The 20858-nt window shown below is 39.5% G+C and overlaps 2 protein-coding genes across 2 annotated transcripts; both read left to right on the forward strand.

Moving 5' to 3' along the window:
- The first annotated feature begins 1490 nt into the window (after positions 1-1490).
- LOC137738894 (F-box/kelch-repeat protein At3g06240-like) lies at positions 1491-8092 on the forward strand. The gene is made up of 2 exons (XM_068478366.1): positions 1491-1503; positions 6921-8092. Exons 1-2 carry the CDS (start codon positions 1491-1493, stop codon positions 8090-8092), a joined length of 1185 nt encoding a protein of 394 aa, XP_068334467.1.
- A 9963-nt stretch (positions 8093-18055) lies between these two features.
- LOC137738778 (F-box/kelch-repeat protein At3g06240-like) lies at positions 18056-19825 on the forward strand. The gene is made up of 2 exons (XM_068478251.1): positions 18056-18105; positions 18476-19825. The coding sequence occupies exon 2, from the start codon at positions 18504-18506 to the stop codon at positions 19659-19661; it is 1158 nt and encodes a 385-aa protein (XP_068334352.1). The 5' UTR covers positions 18056-18105; positions 18476-18503; the 3' UTR covers positions 19662-19825.
- The last annotated feature ends 1033 nt before the right edge of the window (positions 19826-20858 follow it).

Below are 20858 nucleotides of genomic sequence, written 5' to 3' on the forward strand. Positions count from 1 at the left end.
CAAGGAGTTACAATTGTTTCACAATTTCCTCTCACTTATTGTCATCACTAAATGGCTATTAGTGGGTGAGTTAAGGAGAAGAAAATGATGCAGCAAGAATTGGTTTAAAAGTAGCATTGGGGAAGGAAGGAAGGGGAAGCCTCAGGCGATTTCTTTCGGTTCTATTTTCTCAAACTCATGTCTATCTTTTGTTTTAATTTAAAGATTGTGTAACTAAATTTTTAGTAGTTAGGGGCTGTTTGAAGCCCCGAATATGATTGCAAGTTTGTTATGACATTTTGTTTGAATTACTTTTATAATGGATGAAAATTGGTTCACTACTTGTCTCATTGATGAATTCTTTATGTGTTTTCTACGGATGCATACTTAGTAAGCATATCTAGGATTCTAATGCTATGAATATATGTATGCCTGCCCTTGTCGAATGAGGACCTACATATGTTCTAGAGTCGTACTTGTTAATTGCGATTAACATGTGAACCAATTTCTAGGATAAGTAAGACAACGCCAGTACTTACGATGCCTTGTGATGACTCAAACTCTTTTCGTTCTTAATGATTTCTACTTGTTAAATCTATGAACACACCATTCTAGATTGCATGTTAGGGACTAAGTTAAGTTGAAAACGCCATTCTCTTAACATACAACATAAGAAAGAGTAATAGGTTGAGTTCTAACATTGAACCAACTTGAGCATCTTCATCCGGAAATAGAAGGAATTTGAATGAAACATAACATGTTTGCATGATTATTTGGTGGTGGATAGCAATTCCCCTAACTCGTTTTTCTTAATTTGAGAACTACTCAAAAATCTGTCTCTGTTCTGTTTTTGTTCGATTTAATTTAAATAGCAAATCAACTCCAAAAATCCCAAAAATTTGTGTGAGTGTAGCTCTATGTGTCTAGTATCTGCATATAAAATTTTATAGACTTTAGATAAGTGTAAGTCGGTCTAATAATTATTTTTCGGTGGCTAGTCAGTAGGGACAGCAGCCCAGTTTTTGTGACATTTTAAGTAGTTAGATAAAACAATCTTCTGCGGAAAAGACCCTTATTTTCATATGCTACAATTGACAAATCTTAGTGCTAATAAGGAAAATCAATAGGACATTTGTGTGCTACTTTGTGGTGTGCTTTTAATCCTATCAAGCATCGTCTACTATCATTGAGAGTATTGTTGCAAATTCGTCTCAATGGATATAAATAGTAGGGAATCGACTAAGACTAGAAGCACAGCGTATTAAGCATGTTCGTCCAATGTGGCAACGAAGGTGGATATCGCGGTTCACCGTGTTATCTAAGAATGTGGAACCATAATTTGCTTAAGAATACCTAACTTAAAATATCCAATTCGACTCAACATAGCCACCCATTTTGAAATAACACAGCAAACACAGAATCATTTTCGCTTGTAATCTTCCCCTCCCTGCTCCTCCCTGCACAACGCACAAACCTCTTGTCTTTTCATCTTCTTCCCTTCACCTGTCCCAATGATAATCACAGGTATGGATTTTTTTTCTTAACTCATAGTTTGCTAATTTGATTCTTTTTTTCTACATCTTTCCAGATTGTTTCTTCAACTTTACACCTATATATTTTAGGGTTTTATATTGGGATGATTCTGATTTTTTTTTTTTTGTTTGGCGTCGCTAGAACTGTTGGTATTTGACAGTTTACTAACTCAATACCAAAATATGTGGGTGATAAGTTTACAAACTCTATCACACCTCTTTCACTTTGCACTCTCAAATAAAATTGGACAAAGAAAGAAATAGAGAAAGGAGGGAAGCAACAAGCTTTGGCAAAACACTTGGACTTTGATATATGAAAAGGTTTACAAACTATTGGAATAAGAAAGCTTACAAGCTTCTTCACAATTGGAAGTGGGATTTGGATGGGATGATTTACAATGCTTGAGAACTTGGGTATTTATAGCAAACCAAATGATTAAACTAAGATTATTTATTACCACACAAAACACATTAAATGCACCTAATAATTTTTATTCAACCATACCTAACATTGCCTAACTTTCCATGCCTAACTTTGACATTGATTTTCAACAATAGCTAGTAGCACCCTTTTTTTGATTTGAATTTCCAACACACCTCCTCAAATCAAAACGCCTTCATTCCTAGCATTTCACGCAGTAGCCGGAATGTTTCAATTGGCAATGGCTTTGTGAAGATGTCTGCCACTTGTTCCTTGGTGTGACAGTAGACAAGTTCAATTGTCTTTTGCTTCACATGGTCCCTTAGAAAATGGAACCTGGTATCAATGTGCTTGCTCCTTCCATGTTGAACAGGATTCTTTGCAAGTTTGATTGCAGACACGTTATCTACGTGAATCACAGTCGATTCCACTTGTGGATGACACACTGACTTCAACAGATTTCTTAACCAAATTGCCTCACACACGGTTGAGGCTACATCAACATACTCGGCTTCACATGATGACAAAGCAACAATTGATTGCTTCTTTGAAGTCCATGAGAAAGTTGTTGATCCTAGAAAAAACACATAGCCAGTTGTGCTTTTCTTTTCATCTTGGTCACCTCCCCAATCACTATCTGAATAACCAAATAATTTTGCATCTTCACCAAAATTATAAAATAGACCATAGTTTAGAGTACCTCTTATGTACCTCAAAATTCTCTTGGCGGCCAGCCAATGAGACTCCCTTGGTGTTTCCATGTATCGACTCACGAGTCCAACACCATAAACTATATCAGGTCTTGTGATTGTAAGGTACCTTAGGCTTCCAACGAGGCTTTTGTACACTGTTGAGTTTACAAACTCACCCTCTCCTCCTTTGGACAGCTTCAATCTAGTTGCGACTGGGGTTGACAGTGTTGCACTTGTCCATATTGAACTTCTTCAATATGTCTCTCATGTACCTTTGTTGAGAGATGTAGATACCATCACTTTCTTGCTTCACTTCTATGCCAAGAAAGTATGACATTAATCCATTGTCAGTCATCTCGAATTCACTGAACATGGATTGCTTGAACTCATGGAACATTGCCTCATTGTTTCCTGTAAACAATAAATCATCTACATAGAGACAAATAATTAAGAACTCCCCTTTTTCACCATTCTTCATGTAAACTGAATGCTCGTATGGACATTTCTGAAATCCATTTTGGTGAAGGTAGTTGTCGATCCTTGAGTTCCAAGCTCGTGGTGCTTGCTTGAGGCCGTACAAAGCCTTCTTCAAACGATACACCTTATCTTCTTCTCCTTGTACTTGGAAGCCTTCCGGTTGTTCCACGTACACTTCTTCCTCAAGTACTCCATTAAGGAAGGCTGACTTGACATCTAGTTGATAAATTTTCCATTTATGATGTGCGGCAAGAGAGATTAGCAATCTTACCGTGTCAAGTCTCGCAATTGGAGCATAGACTTCATCATAGTCCACTCCATACTTCTGTTTGTAGCCCTTTGCTACAAGCCTTGATTTGTATCGATCCACACTCCCATCTGCAGTGCGCTTGATCTTGTAAACCCACTTGACACCAATAGCCTTCTGATTTGGTGGGATCTTTGTCAGCTCCCAAGTGTCATTCTTCTCGATGGCATGGATCTCTTCTTCCATGGCTTTCTTCCAACAATCTTCTTCCACAGCTTCATTGAATGAGAAAGGCTCGTGGTCTGCATACAAGCAGAAAAGGTTGATTTCTTCTTCTTCTTCTTGTCCATAAATCTCTGTGAGACTCCTTAACCTCACTGGAGTTGAGGAGCTGCTTTCCTCACTAGATGTAGGACCACTCCTTGCAATTCTGTGCACTGGAGTTGTTGTGATTGTTTGAGCAGGCTGTTGCTCAATCGGTGGTACAACTTCTGGTTCTTCAAAATCAGTGGAGACGATCTTCTCTTTACTGACTTCTTTGTTGTTCCACGTCCATTTCTCTTCCTCACTGAAGATGACATCTCTACTAACCACTAGTTTGCCAGTTAGTGGGTTGTAGAGCTTGTATGCCTTGGACTCTTCACTATAGCCCACAAACACACACTTCTCACCTCTATCATCAAGTTTCCTCCTCTTGGCTTCTGGAACTTGAGCATATGCAACACACCCAAAAATTCTTAGGTGTGTAACATTCGGCTTGTATCCACTCCAAGCCTCTTGTGGTGTCATCCTCTTGACACTCTTTGTTGGACATCGATTCAACAAATAAATCGAACAAGCTACAGCTTCTGCCCATAACTCTTTTGGCAAATTCTTCTCCTTAAGCATGGACCTTGTCATGTCAAGGATGGTTCGATTCTTTCTTTCGGCTATCCCATTTTGCTGTGGGGTATAGGCAGCAGTAAGTTGATGCCTAATTCCTTGCTCCTTGCAGTATGCTTGGAAAGCATTGGAGGTGTACTCTCCACCTCTATCTGATCTCACAGCCACAAGCTTGTGGTTACTTTCAGCCTCTGTGAGTGCCTTGAACTCCTTGAAAATTTTTAGGGCAGCTGACTTCTCCTTGAGAAAATAGACCCAAGTCTTTCTACTGAAATCATCAATGAAGGTAATAAAATACCTATTACCTCCATAAGACATGGGATCCAATGGACCACATATATCTGTGTGCACCAACTGCAGTGGTGCCTTTGCTCTCCATGTATCACCAACAAGGAACGATAGTCGTGCTTGCTTGCCAAGCACACAACCTTCACATACTTGGCGTGTGGCTTCAATCTGGGGTAGACCACGAACCATTCCTCCACTTGACAGCAACTTTAGGCCATTGAAATTAAGATGGCCAAATCGAAGATGCCATTTCCATGACTCATCTTCCATTACACCGATGTTGCAGCTTCCAATCTTTGTGTTCAAATTCAACGGAAACATCCGGTTCTTTGACATTCGAACACGTGCAATAAGCTTTCTCCTTGCATTCCTGAGAGTGAGAAGCATGTTCTCCATATGTATAATGTACCCTTTCTGGAGCAGTTGACCAATGCTCAGAATGTTGCTCTTCATACCTGGTATGTAGTAGGTATCGGAGATGTATTCTTATATTCCATCCTTCTGGATGATCTTGATCTTCCCTTTGCCTTCAACTGGCAACTTTGAGGAGTCACCAAGACTTACAGATCCATAGGCCCTTTCTTTGAGTTCGGCAAAAAACTCCTTCTTTCCACACATGTGATTGCTTGCACCAGAGTCCAAATACCAAACATCTTGTTGGCTTCTGGAATCATGGTGTGCTAGTAAGACTGTAAGTTCTTCATCAGTATTTCCACTTGATTCTGCCATGTTGACATGCTCACCATTTTTATGTGAACATTCATTTGCATAATGTCCATATTGCTTACAGTTGTGACACTGGATATGCGCCTTTCCTCGAGTAGATCTCCACTCCTGAAACTGACCTTGATTTTGTGCATAGCCTCGACCTCTTCCTCGGGCTCGTCCTCGGCTATGGTTGGATGAGCTCCCACGACGTGAGTTCCACTGCCCACGACCTTTATTTGGTTTGTCAATATTCAACTTTGACTCCAAAGCTTGCTCTAGCGTTGTGGGGCTTGCATTCTTCTGAATGCGTTGCTCGTGAACTAGGAGGGATCCTAGTAGCTCTTCTGCGCTCATCACCTCCAAATCCTTGGATTCCTCAATGGCAGTCACCACATGCTCAAACTTAGATGTGAGTGACCGGAGTATCTTCTCCACAACTCGTACTTCATCGAGTCTCTCGCCATTTCTCCTCATCTGATTTACTATCACAATGAGCCTTGAGTGATAGTCGGAGATGCTCTCCCCTTCATTCATATGAGCAGTTTCAAAATCTGCTCGAAGTGATTGTAACCTCACTTTCTTGACTCGATCTACTCCTTTGTAGATTGTACTGAGTGTATCCCATACTTGCTTGCTCGTTGTTGCTTCTGCAACCTTCTCGAACGTTGAATCTTCCAAACCCTGGTATAGAAGATACAGCGCCTTTTGGTCCTTCTTTCGTAAGTCCTTGAGAGTGTTCCTTTGATCCGCAGTATATACGGCTTCTTGCTCGGCAGTGGGTACAACATACCCACTACTGACAACTTCCCATAGCTCCTGTGATCCAAACAATGCTTTGAATTGGATGCACCATCTTTCATAATTTTCTTTCTTCAATGTGGGAACTTGGAGTTGCACTAAGTTGGACGCCATAACTGCTGCACCTGCCAGAATGGTATTCTGGCTCTGATACCAATTGTTGGTATTTGACAGTTTACTAACTCAATACCAAAATATGTGGGTGATAAGTTTACAAACTCTATCACACCTCTTTCACTTTGCACTCTCAAATAAAATTGGACAAAGAAAGAAATAGAGAAAGGAGGGAAGCAACAAGCTTTGGCAAAACACTTGGACTTTGATATATGAAAAGGTTTACAAACTATTGGAATAAGAAAGCTTACAAGCTTCTTCACAATTGGAAGTGGGATTTGGATGGGATGATTTACAATGCTTGAGAACTTGGGTATTTATAGCAAACCAAATGATTAAACTAAGATTATTTATTACCACACAAAACACATTAAATGCACCTAATAATTTTTATTCAACCATACCTAACATTGTCTAACTTTCCATGCCTAACTTTGACATTGATTTTCAACAATAGCTAGTAGCACCCTTTTTTTAATTTGAATTTCCAACAAGAACTCTATCATTCAGATGATTATTTGTCTGATTATTCTTTCCTCGTCCCTATATCATAGCAAAATTCTTATGAGTTTTTTAAATGGTAGTATATGAATTCCTAGCTCTTGCGGCATGTTGAACTTGGCCAGCATACTGACCAGTACCTCCTCTCGTTTTATAAACCCTACATAAGTAAAAGCTTTAGGGTTTTTTTTTCTGTTCTTCTTCCAATTTTTATTCTGACATTTTTAGGGATCTTTTTGTAGTCAGATGAGATAGATTTGATAATCTTACTAACATGGCAGACAGCGGCCTCCTGGAACGAGAGACGCAACTGGTCCCCTCCGATGATGGCGCCTGTATTTTCACCGATGACATCATCCTTGAGATACTGTCACGGGTTCCAGGGAAGTCTTTACTACGATTTCGGCGGGTATGCAAGTCATGGTGTACCCTAATCTCCGGCCCTAATTTTGTTAGAAAACAGCTCTGCCAAGCAGTTAGACACAACACCAACTGGAGGCTGCTAATGTTTACAAGCTGGAGGCATCTCAACTCCATTGACTACGAATCATTATTGTCACTATTAGCGAAGAACAAGCACGAAAATATTAGTCGTATAGTTGTTTCACGCTGCAGAAAGCACAAATTACCAATAATGCAGCCTGAAAGAAGATTCGTGCAGATTATGGGTTCTAGCAATGGCCTGATCTGTCTTTATATAAACTGTGAGAACGTTTTCTTGTGGAACCCTTGTACTGGAAATTCCAACGAGATACCAAAACCTGCTCCAAAAGTTTTCCTACCGTCATTTTATGGATTCGGTTATGATTCTGCGACTGATGATTACAAAGTCATTTGCCAATGTCTAACTGAACATTTAACCTACGAAGTTTTTCTCTATACCCTGAAAATGGGTTCATGGAGGATTCTTGAAGGTCTCAATGATCGTGAACTGAGGAGGCGAGGTTTGTTGTTCAATGGTGCCCTACATTGGATAGACTATAAACATGGTGAAGATGGGAAAATACGTGCGAAATCAGCAATTGGGCGAGTAGGTGCGAAATCAGTAATCACCTCTTTCGATCTAGCAAGGGAAAAATTTCAGGAGCTAGTGCCGTTACCCAGTGTTCTCGAAGATCAATCAATCGGGTATGATGTTGGGGATTATAAATGTTCTAACCTTTTGTGTTTACTCACCAATTTCAGCCTTTGGAATACGGAAATATGGGTGATGATGGAATATGGAGTTGAGGAATCTTGGACCAAACTGATTTTGCTGGAAGATCAAAACCTGTCACATACAGTGTACGTTTCACAGGATGATAAAATTTTCATACAGTCAACACAGGGCGGATTAAAACTATATGATATAAAGGAAAACAGATATAGAAGTGCTCTTAAACCTAAAAAGTCTCTGTCGCTTGACTTAGCTATGTATGTAGAGACCTTAATTTCACCAGTAACTGGGAAGTAGTGAAAACATCCAAACTCAGGTTGCGAAGCTTTCGTTCGCTCCTTTCTTAGGATGTAATGTAACTTTATTTTCATTCGAAACATCATATTGACATAGTAAGATTATGTAATACTCGTTCATATATTCAGTGTTCTTTTTGAGAAATGAAAACGAAGCAGAAAGAAGTTGTAGATGATGCAAGCAAATCCACAATGGGCAACGTACGACATACATGTTACTGATGGATATAAGCAACAACTATGGAGTCCTTGTTTAAACTGATAGCTACTAGGCAACGAAAAGAAGTCGATGATTATGGAATGTACAACAATTTGAGAATCGTTCCCTAAAATAATCATCAGTGAGAGCAAAAGTTGTTGCACATGTCTATCAGCAACAACTTGTCAAAGTTTTTGCATAAAACTATCCCCTAGACTCCAAAGCTAACGACCCTGGCAACGACGTCTGTAACATTTAACGGGCTCACGTTTGCCTAGTTTTAGAGCTGTTGACATGACTTGAAGGTTTTTTTTACATCTTTGTAAATATATTTGGCTGCTGAAGGTTATAGGATCTAATTGTTTGTCCAGAAAGTCAATTTCCCCCGTGTTTTCACACAAAAGTTAAGAATAAAAATAAAATAAAACGTGGGGTGTATGAAGAAAATGTGGGATGAGACTATTACGGGAAAGTATCTAGAGTGTATTAGGATAAATTTTAATAGAAAAACAAAATATGGGGTGTTTTTCAACTTCGGGCGTTAATAAAACAACCAAAAAAAAATCTACCTGGGTGTATTGAGTTGTAATTTTAATAGATTTTAATGGATTTATAGAGATTCCATGTAAGACTTTTGATGAAGTTTAATTGATATATAGAGATTCTATGTAAGGTTTTGATTTAATTCTCTCGAAATCTCATGGGGAGAAGTGAAATTTGTGAATTCTTAAAATACACTATAAAATGGGTAATGCTAGGGAGACTAAATTTGTAAACTAAATTTTGGAAACTAAATGACATAAAAATTGATGATTGGTTTATTACCTAAGCGTTGATAAACGTGTTCATTCCTAATACATCACTTATAGTTGCAAATTTTGTCTTCAAATTTAGGGGGTGTAGTCAAATTAAGATTTGAAAGGATTTTAAAAGACTTTGGAATCAGCTTGTAGTCAATTAGGATTTTTAAGAGGATTTTAAAGGACTTTAAAATCATTGTGTAGTCAAAGTAAGATTCAACAGGATTTGAAAGAATACATCCAAATCTAGGTGTAGTCAATTAAGATTTAAAATTCTTGGTACAAATCTGTAGGTATTCAAAATGTTATGGATTTTAATGGATTTCATTAAGTAATGGATTTTGGAGGATTTGAGAGCCAATTTATGAATAAAAAGGGCTGTGAAGAATCCCATTCACACCCCTAGGATTTCTTTCTTTAAACTAACTTCTCTCTCGTCATGCTCTCGATGATGTACTCTTGCGACAACTCATTCTTCTCATTGGCGTCCACCTTGGCAAAAGTACATCTTCGTGCTTGAGCTTGGTAGCTGCTCGTCATGGGGTTTCAAGGCCTGGTAGTGTCCGCACCACAGCGCTAGTTTTAAACCCTCATCGTTTTCGTCGGGATTTAATTGCACTTTGCGCTGCTATTTTGTGCTGTCTAATAAGAGCCAAATGGCAATTAAAACCCATTTAAATTTTCGGCACAAAGTTGTCAGCTTCTGATTGCTTCCTTTGTTGAAATTTTGAAACCGTCAGCAGCTGCTTTCGCTTTCTTATCTTTCCTTTTCTTCCATTTTCTCAGATTGGGAGAGAGAAAGATTCTAATGGTGGAGAGAGATTTTCACATTGACCAGCAATTAACTCAAAACATCTTTCACATTTAATTGTTGATTTTGTATTTATCTATTTAGCATTTTCATTAACAAATATTGGATGAGGAGGATATTGATCCATAGTACTAGTTTATCTATGTATAGTAAACCAGTACATGACCTTGAGCTTTTACAATGTGTTTTTGTTGTGGTTGCTTACTTTGTGTGTTATATTTCTATATCATTTATGTTTTAAGAATCAACTATAAATCTATAGAAATCCATGAAATAAGTTCATACAAATCCATAGAATCTACAATAAAAATCCATATAAATCTACCAAAATCCATATGGATTTGTAAAGTCTATTAAAATCCTTTAGAATCTGTCACTTAAAGAAATCCTTTAAAATCCTCTAAAATCTAAATTGACTACACCCCCCTTAGTCTTCATAGCATTACCCCTATAAATATCTCTAATTCACTCAAATTCCTTAACTTTTTAAAATTCTTTAAAATCAATTCTTAATTGAATACATTCAGATTTCTAACCATTTTAATATACTATCTTAAAAATCTTGATTGAAAACACCATAAATTCAGAAAATCATTTAAAATCCTGACCTAAATTTTTGTTGATGTCAAAAGATAGACTTTATTTATGATCTAATCGAAATGTTTACTTTTGTAGCAAGAATGTTAAATAAAAACTCATGACCAATCTTGTCCCAAATAAACGAACCACCATGTTTGGCAGTAACGAGGCAACCATGTGAGAAACTAGGTTGTTATCCCGCGACACAAACCCAAACTTGATCATCACCAACATGCTTCACCAAATAATCAATATCAAACAAAAGACAATCCAAATCAGCATCCACTTCAATCTCCTTGTTAATCATTTGCATCAGCACCTGGGCATCTGATTCAATCTCCAACTTCAAGAATCCTTCGTTTTTTTGCAGAACACAAGTGTCGCGCGAATACCCTCTGCTTCTGCCAAGATTGCCGAATTAAAGGGCCTCTTCCCCGCCCTTTCTACTCTTCGCAAACACCCTGCAAAATCCCTAATTACCCACCTATAAACTCCCAGCCCCGTTTTCGAGTTCCACGATCCATCACAATTTACTTTCAAAGTACCGAATTTCGGTTTCCTCCACACTTCAGTCGCCCCACCTTCCTCCCGCATCCCCTTTTTGTTTGACTTAACCAAGGAATCCCGCACATCTTCTCAATTACCCTATGCTCACCCACATTGCCTCCATCAGATTCCATGGTTTCCCATTAAGCACCACGTCATTTCTGCATTTCCAAATTCTCCAAAGCCCATAGACCATATCTTGAAGAGTCTCGTCATGCATTGCCATCTCTTTGATACGTAATTGCAGAGCCTCCCAACATCCTCTAAAGTCTTCACCCACCAGAGAAGACGAATCAAATTTGTAAAGGGCAACAAAACCAAAAAACTTTATTGAATTCACACTGGAAGAAAAGATGTTCCTCCGTTTCCTCCTCGGCACCACAAACCGCACACCTGCTATCCACATTCATGTGTCTCCGAAGTAAATTCCTTCTTACTGCCAGCGAACCGTTGCAACATCTACACATAAATTTTTAAAACTTATTCAGAACATGAAGTCCCCAAATTCCCTTCCACATCCAGTCTCCTTCAGCCTTCCCACTACTCATGCCCGTACCCCTTCTTCCAAACTGCCCATTCACTTGCAGCTCCATCTCAACCTTATACCCTGTCTGAACCGTATACCCTCCATGTTTCGTATGATGCCAAATAATCCTATCCTTACAACCCATCAAACTCAATGGTAAAGCCATAATTAACTTTGATTCATTCTCATCAAAAAGCTCTTGTACCAACTCCACATTCCACCTGCCCAAATCAAAATCAATTAAATCGCTCACCATTTCGGCCTCATAGCATTTCGAGTCTGAAGTTTAAAAGTATTGGGTATAGGAAGCCAAGGATCACCCGTGACTCGCTCTAATATTCTTTCCCTCACCCATCCTCCAACGTAGTCCTCTTTCAATAAATTTTTTTCTCTGAAAGATACCTTTCCAACCCCATGATGATTTTGTTGGAAATTCAACTCAAAACAGGCTGTAAAAGGTTGCTGATGGCTGTTAGTTTCTTTACAGGTTGTATCCACACATGCTGCAACTTTAAAGACTAAAGTTTCCTCTATGTGCTAGCCGAAAGGTTGTGATTACAACCTGGAATGATGCAAGACATGTGTGTGCCAACTATCCAAAGTTGCTGCTGCATGTGTTTGAACGGGTGGAACACCATCTCTTATTACATGTGTTGTCTTATTGTTTATTAATTTCTGTTTTGTATAAATAGGCCTTTCTTGCTAGGCTGTAGGAATGATCCGAATCCCATTTTCTGATTGTATTCTCTCAGGTTCATAAGCTTGTAAGCTTCTGTCTTTTTTTCATCAGTTTGTAAACTGCCTTTTATTTCATATATCAAGAAAGTGTGTTTCGTGGAAGCTTGTTATTTCCTATCCCTTCTCCATTTGTTAGTCCAATTTTATTGAGAGAGAAATGAGAGGTGTGATAGAGTTTGTAAACTTATCACCCACATATCTTGGTATTGAGTTAGTAAACTCTTGTCAATACCAACAATTGGTATCAGAGCCAGAATACCTTTCTGGCAAGTGCAGCGGCTATGGCGTCAAATCTAGTGCAACTCCAAGTTCCCGTATTGAAGAAAGAAAATTATGAAAGATGGTGTATCCAATTCAAAGCTTTGTTTGGATCACAAGAGTTGTGGGAAGTTGTCAGTGGTGGGTATGTTGTACCCACTGCCGCGCAAGAAGCTGCATATACTGCAGAACAAAGTAGCACTCTCAGGGACTTACGAAAGAATGACCAAAAGGCGTTGTATCTTCTATATCAAGGATTAGAAGATTCAACGTTCGAAAAGGTTGCAGAAGCAACAACGAGCAAGCAAGTATGGGACACACTCAGTACAATCTACAAAGGAGTAGATCGGGTCAAGAAAGTGAGATTACAGTCACTTCGAGCAGATTTTGAAACTGCTCACATAAATGAAGGAGAGAGCATCTCCGACTATCACTCAAGGCTCATTGTGATAGTAAATCAGATGAGGAGAAATGGCGAGAGACTCGATGAAGTACAAGTTGTGGAGAAGATACTCTGATCACTCACATCTAAGTTTAAGCATGTGGTGACTGCCATTGAGGAATCCAAGGATTTGGAGGTGATGAGCGCAGAGGAGCTACTAGGATCCCTCCTAGTTCACGAGCAACGCATTCAGAAGAATGCAAACCCCACAACGCTAGAGCAAGCTTTGGAGTCAAAGTTGAATATTGACAAACCAAATGGAAGTCGTGGGCAGTGGAACTCACGTCGTGGGAGTTCATCTAACCGTAGCCGAGGACGAGCTCGAGGAAGAGGTCGAGGCTATGCACAAAATCGAGGTCAGTCTCAAGAGTGGAGATCTACTCGAGGAAAGGCGCATATCCAGTGTCACAGTTGCAAGCAGTATGGACATTATGCCAATGAATGTTCACATAAAAATGGTGAGCATGTCAACATGGCAGAATCAAGTGGAAATACTGATGAAGAACTTACAGTCTTGCTAGCACACCATGATTCCAGTAGCCAACAAGATGTTTGGTATTTGGACTCTGGTGCAAGCAATCACATGTGTGGAAAGAAGTAGTTTTTTGCCGAACTCAAAGATGGGGCCTATGGATCTGTAAGTCTTGGTGACTCCTCAAAGTTGCCAGTTGAAGGCAAAGGGAAGATCAAGATCATCCAGAAGGATGGTAAAGAAGAATACATCTCCGATACCTACTACATACCAGGTATGAAGAGCAACATTCTAAGCATTGGTCAACTGCTCCAGAAAGGGTACATTATACATATGGAGAATATGTTTCTCACTCTCAGGAATGCAAGAAGAAGACTTATTGCACGTGTTTAAATGTCAAAGAACCGAATGTTCCCGTTGAAGTTGAACACAAAGATTGGGAGTTGCAACATCGGTGTGATGGAAGATGAGTCATGGAAATGGCATCTTCGATTTGGCCATCTTCATTTCAATGGCCTAAAGTTGCTGTCAAGTGGAGGAATGGTTCGTGGTCTACCCCAAATTGAAGCCACATGCCAAATATGTGAAGGTTGTGTGCTTGGCAAGCAAGCACGACTATCGTTCCCTGTTGGTGATACATGGAGAGCAAAGGCACCACTGCAGTTGGTGCACACAGATATATGTGGTCCATTGGATCCCATGTCTTATGGAGGTAATAGGTATTTTATTACCTTCATTGATGATTTCAGTAGAAAGACTTGGGTCTATTTTCTCAAGGAGAAGTCAGCTGCCCTAAAAATTTTCAAGGAGTTCAAGGCACTCACAGAGGCTGAAAGTAACCACAAGCTTGTGGCTGTGAGATCAGATAGAGGTGGAGAGTACACCTCCAATGCTTTCCAAGCATACTGCAAGGAGCAAGGAATTAGGCATCAACTTACTGCTGCCTATACCCCACAGCAAAATGGGATAGCCGAAAGAAAGAATCGAACCATCCTTGACATGACAAGGTTCATGCTTAAGGAGAAGAATTTGCCAAAAGAGTTATGGGCAGAAGCTGTAGCTTGTTCGATTTATTTGTTGAATCGATGTCCAACAAAGAGTGTCAAGAGGATGACACCACAAGAGGCTTGGAGTGGATACAAGCCGAATGTTACACACCTAAGAATTTTTGGGTGTGTTGCATATGCTCAAGTTCCAGAAGCCAAGAGGAGGAAACTTGATGATAGAGGTGAGAAGTGTGTGTTTGTGGGCTATAGTGAAGAGTCCAAGGCATACAAGCTCTACAACCCACTAACTGGCAAACTAGTGGTTAGTAGAGATGTCATCTTCAGTAAGGAAGAGACATGGAAGTGGAACAACAAAGAAGTCAGTAAAGAGAAGATCGTCTCCACTGATTTTAAAGAACCAGAAGTTGTACCACCTATTGAGCAACAGCCTGCTCAAACAATCACAACAACTCCAGTGCACAGAATTGCAAGGAGTGGTCCTACATCTAGTGAGGAAAGCAGCTTCTCAACTCCAGTGAGGTTAAGGAGTCTCATAGAGATTTATGGACAAGAAGAAGAAGAAACCAATTTTTTCTGCTTCTATGCAGACCATGAGCCTCTCTCATTCAATGAAGTTGTGGAAGAAAATTGTTGGAAAAAAGCCATGGAAGAAGAGATCCATGCCATCGAGAAGAATGACACTTGAGAGCTAACAAAGCTCCCACCAAATCAGAAGGCTATTGGTGTTAAGTGGGTTTACAAGATCAAACGCATTGCAGATGGAAGTGTGGATCGATACAAATCAAGGCTTGTAGCAAAGGGCTACAAACAGAAGTATGGAGTGGACTATGATGAAGTCTATGCTCCAGTTGCAAGACTTGACATGGTAAGATTACTAATCTCTCTTGCCGCTCAGCATAAATGGAAAATTTATCAACTAGATGTCAAGTCAGCCTTCCTTAATGGAGTTCTTGAGGAAGAAGTGTACGTGGAACAACCAGAAGGCTTCCAAGTACAAGGAAAAGAAGATAAGGTGTATCGTTTGAAGAAAGCTTTGTATGGCCTCAAGCCAGCACCACGAGCTTGGAACTCAAGGATTGACAACTACCTTCACCAAAATGGATTTCAGAAATGTCCATACGAGCATTCAATTTACATGAAGAACGGTGAAAAATGGGAGTTCTTAATTATTTGTCTCTATGTAGATGACTTGTTGTTTACAGGAAACAATGAAGCAATGTTCTATGAGTTCAAGCAATCCATGTTCAGTGAATTCGAGATGACTAACAATGGATTAATGTCATACTTTCTTGGCATAGAGGTGAAGCAAGAAAGTGAAGGTATCTACATCTCTCAACAAAAGTACATGAGAGATATATTGGAGAAATTCAATATGGACAAGAGCAATATTGTCAACACTCCAATTGCAACTGGATTGAAGCTGTCCAAGGAAGGAGAAGGTGAGTTTGTAAACTCAACCGTGTACAAAAGCTTGGTTGGAAGCCTAAGGTACCTTACAATCACAAGACCTGATATAGTTTATGGTGTTGGACTCGTGAGTCGATACATGGAAACACCAAGGGAGTCTCATTGGCTGGCCGCCAAGAGAATTTTGAGGTACATAAGAGGTACTCTAAACTATGGTCTATTTTATAATTTTGGTGAAGAATCAAAATTATTTGGTTATTCAGATAGTGATTGGGGAGGTGACCAAGATGAAAGGAAAAGCACAACTGGCTATGTGTTTTTTCTAGGATCAACAGCTTTCTCATGGACTTCAAAGAAGCAATCAATTGTTGCTTTGTCATCATTTGAAGCCGAGTATGTAGCTGTAGCCTCAACCGTGTGTGAGGCAATATGGTTAAGGAATCTGTTGAAATCAGTGTGTCATTCACAAGAAGAATCGACCTTGATTCATGTGGATAATATATTTGCAATCAAACTTGCAAAGAATCCAGTTCAACATGGAAGGAGCAAGCACATTGATACTAGGTTCCATTTTCTAAGGGATCATGTGAAACAAAAGACAATTGAGCTTGTCTATTGTCACACAAAGGAACAAGTGGCTGACATCTTCACTAAGCCACTGCCAGTTGAACCATTCAGGTTATTGTGTGAAATGCTAGGCATGAAGGCGTTTTGATTTGAAGGGGCGTGTTGGAAATTCAACTCAAAACAGGCTGTAAAAGGTCGCTGATGGCTGTTAGTTTCTTTACAAGTTGTATCCACACATGCTGCAACTTTAAAGACTAAAGTTTCCTCCATGTGCTAGCCGAAAGGTTGTGATTACAACCTGGAATGATGCAAGACATGTGTGTGCCAACTATCCAAAGTTGCTGCATGTGTTTGAACGGGTGGAACACCATCTCTTATTACATGTGTTGTCTTATTGTTTATTAATTTCTGTTTTGTATAAATAGGCCTTTCTTGCTAGGCTTTAGGAATGATCCGAATCCCATTTTTTGATTGTATTCTCTCAGGTTCATAAGCTTGTAAGCTTCTATCTTTTTTTCATCAGTTTGTAAACTGCCTTTTATTTCATATATCAAGAAAGTGTGTTTCGTGGAAGCTTGTTATTTCCTATCCCTTCTCCATTTGTTAGTCCAATTTTATTGAGAGAGAAAGGAGAGGTGTGATAGAGTTTGTAAACTTATCACTCACATATCTTGGTATTGAGTTAGTAAACTCTTGTCAATACCAACAGATTTACACCCAAACTTTGCATCCAAAAAAGTAGTATTCGGGAAGTATTTATCTTTAAGTACCTGAGCCAGCAACGAATCCGGAGCCATCACTAATCGCCACCCAATTTTGGCCAAGAATGCAAGGTTGAAGCATTGGAAGTCCCTGAACTCCAATCAACCCCCTCCTTTCTCTTTTTCAAATTTTCCCACGCAATCCAATGCATTCCGGAATTGTTTTTATTACCCCTCCACCAGAATCTCGTTATTTCCCGCTCCATCTCTTTGCACGTACTCACCAGAAGCTTGAAACATGACATCGCATAATTTGGCATAGCCATTGTAACCGCCTTGATTAACACATCGTTACCTGTTTGTGATAGATATTGCTCTGCCCACCCGCTAAACCGTGCATCCATACCCTTCCGCACTTCTTCGAATACCGCACACTTGGAATGCCCAAAATCCGCCAACAATCCCAAGTACTTCCCTAACCCTTCCCTATCTTGAATACTGGTACACCGCCCAATTTTCTTCCTTTGCCGTGTATTACAATTTGCCCCAAATAATAAAGAACTTTTCTCCCTGTAAATAAGTTGTTCGAAACCGTCTACATAACAATCAAGCACCTCTAGAACTCCCCGAATCTCCTGTACTGATGCTTGACAAAAAAATAACCGAATCATCCGCAAAAAATAAATGTGAAATAGACGCACCCCCGAGGTAACCCGCATACTGTGGAGCACCACAATTTCTTCGTTTCCCCTATTTTTATTAAATAATTAAAATTCTTCAAAATACCAATTAAGCACACCTTCTTTAAAATGACCACCCATTCCGAAATAACGCATCAAACGCAGAATCACTTTCACTTAAAATCTTCCCCTCCCTGCTTCCCACTGCTCCTCCCTGGAAAACGCACAAAGCTTTTGTCTCTTCATCTTCTTCCCTTCACCTGCCCCGCTGATAATCACAGGTATGGATTTTCTTTAACACATATTTTGCTAATTTTATTCTTTTTTTCTACATCTTTCCAGATTGTTTCGTCAACTTCACAACTATTTTAGGGTTTTTTATTTGGATGATTCTGATTTTTTTGGCGTGGCTTGAACTCTATGATTCAGATGATTATTTGTTGATTATTCTTTCCTCGTCCCAATATCATGGCAAAAATTTTATGAAATTTTTAAATGGTAGTATAGGATCGAATTCCTAGCTCTTGCGGCACGTCGAACTTGGCCAGCTCCTCTCATTTTATAAACCCTACATACGTAAAAGCCTTAAGGTTTTTTCTACTTTTCTTTCAATTTTTGTTCTGACATTTTTATGGATCTTTTTGCAGTCAGATGAGATGGATTTGATAATCTAATTAACATGGCGGACGGCGTCCTCCTGGAACGAGAGACGCAACTGGTGCCCTCTGATGATGGCGCCTGTATTTTCAACAATGACATCATCCTTGAGATACTGTCATGGGTTCCTGGGAAATCCTTACTACGATGTCGGCGTGTATGCAAGTCATGGTGTACCTTAATCTCCGACCCTAATTTTGTTAGAAAACAGCGCAGCCAAGCAGTTAGACACAGCACCAACTTGAGGCTGCTAATGTTTACAAACAGGCGGCATATTCTGATAAAGTCGATAGACTACGAATCACTACTGTCATTTTTAACGAAGAACAAGCACGAAAATATTAGTCGTGTAGTTGTTCCACGCTGCAGAAGGCACAAATTACCATTAACGCAGCCTGACAACAGAAATGCGCGGATCATGGGTTCTAGCAATGGCCTGGTTTGTCTTTTTATAAATTGCCATTACACTTTGTTGTGGAATCCTTGTACTGGCAATTCCAAGGAGATACCAAAACCCAGTCCAGAACCGTTCCATCCAGCATTTTATGGATTTGGTTATGATTCTGCGACTGATGATTACAAAGTCATTTGCAACTGTCCAAGTGCAGATCGAACCTATGAAGTTTTTGTCTTCACACTGAAAACGGGTTCATGGAGGATTGTTGAAGGTCTCGATAATATTGAGGACGAGCGGGGTTTGTTGTTGAACGGCGCCCTACATTGGCTAAACGTTAAACGTCGTGCAGATGGATCAATAGATCCGAAATCAATAACAATAACCTCTTTCGATTTAGCAAAGGAAAAATTTCAGGAGCTAGTGTCGTTACCCAATGTTCTCGGAGATATATTTCTGGGGGCAGATCTTGGGGTTTACAAAAGTTCTCACCTTTTGTGTTCATTTGACAATTTCAGATTTGGGAATACAGAAATATGGGTGATGATGGAATATGGAGTTGAACAATCTTGGACCAAACTGATTGTGCTGAAAGATCAAGACCTTTCACATCCCGTGTACGTTTCAGAGGATGATAAAGTTTTCATAGCCTTAAGAGAGGGTGACTTAAAGTTATATGATTTAAAGGAAAACAGATACAGAAGTGTTCTTAAACCTAAAAAGCAGCTCAGGCTTGCATTTGCTCTATATGTAGAGACTTTAGTTTCACCAGCAACTGGGAACTAGTGAAAACATCCCACACTCAGGTTGTGAGGCTTTCGTTCCCTCCCTTCTTGGGGTATAATGTAACTTTATTTGCGTTTGAAACATCGATCGTATTGACATAGTAAGATTATGTAATACTCTTTTATATATTATTCAGTATTCTTTTTGTTTAATTATCCTCAAGATTCTTGCCTCAATTGTTCCTGCCATTATGGATATAGTGACATTGTTTGCAGAAGCAAGAGTTATTGGTCCTTGGACGACAAACCTTGATTCAACATTATGCTTGAGGATATTTCCTAAGAAATCTATTCATTCACTCTTTATTTTCATGAAGACGATTATTTCACGAAGATGTAAACAAATCCACAATACGCAGCGTACGGCATACATGTTACTGATGGATATAAGCAACAACTATGGAGTCAAACTAGTAGGCAACAAAAAGTAGTAGAGGATTATGGAATTTACGACAATTTGAGAGTCGTTAGCAAAAGTTGTTGCACATGTCCATCTGCAACACCTTGTCGAAGCATGTGTAAAACAATCCCTTAGACCACAAAGCCAACAACTGTAACACGTAACGGGCTCACGATTGCCTAGTTTCAGAGCTGGAGACATGACTTGAAGTTCCAACTTGGTGCTTGATATTTGTATGGTCACCACTTAAGGATTGTTACCATCTTTTCACGCCTTGTAGAAATGTTACTTTGTGGTTTACCAACATATTTTCTACAAGAACAACTAGTCGTTGCTTATGACAAAGTTTCTTGTGGTGGCATGTAACGGGCTCACGATTGCCTGGTTTCAAGGCTGGTGACATGACTTGCTATAAACCTTACGCCCCGCATATCCTGGTTACCAAACATATTTGAAACCTTATGTCCCGCATATCCTAACCTTACTATAACCCTTATGCCTTGCTAGAAACTCTCTTCTGCATTTGAATCTTTCTGCATGTTTTAATCTGTCTGAATCAGTATCTGCATCTGAAGCGGTATTTGCTTAAGTGTATGGTTTTTGGTTTTTGAACTTTTGATTGGGTTGCTTGTCACTATAGCTAGCAACTTCTCTGCTTCGAGTGAGATCTTAGGCTGTGTAACTAGACGGACGGGGTTCGTGGTGATCAAGCATTGCCCCAGTCAGATGCATTCCATCTTCATCAATTGGCATCAATTCTCTCTCTCTCTCTCTCTCTCTCTCTCCCCATAAGTTTTT

The sequence above is a fragment of the Pyrus communis genome, chromosome 7, assembly GCF_963583255.1.
Source record: "Pyrus communis chromosome 7, drPyrComm1.1, whole genome shotgun sequence".
Lineage (NCBI taxonomy): Eukaryota > Viridiplantae > Streptophyta > Magnoliopsida > Rosales > Rosaceae > Pyrus > Pyrus communis.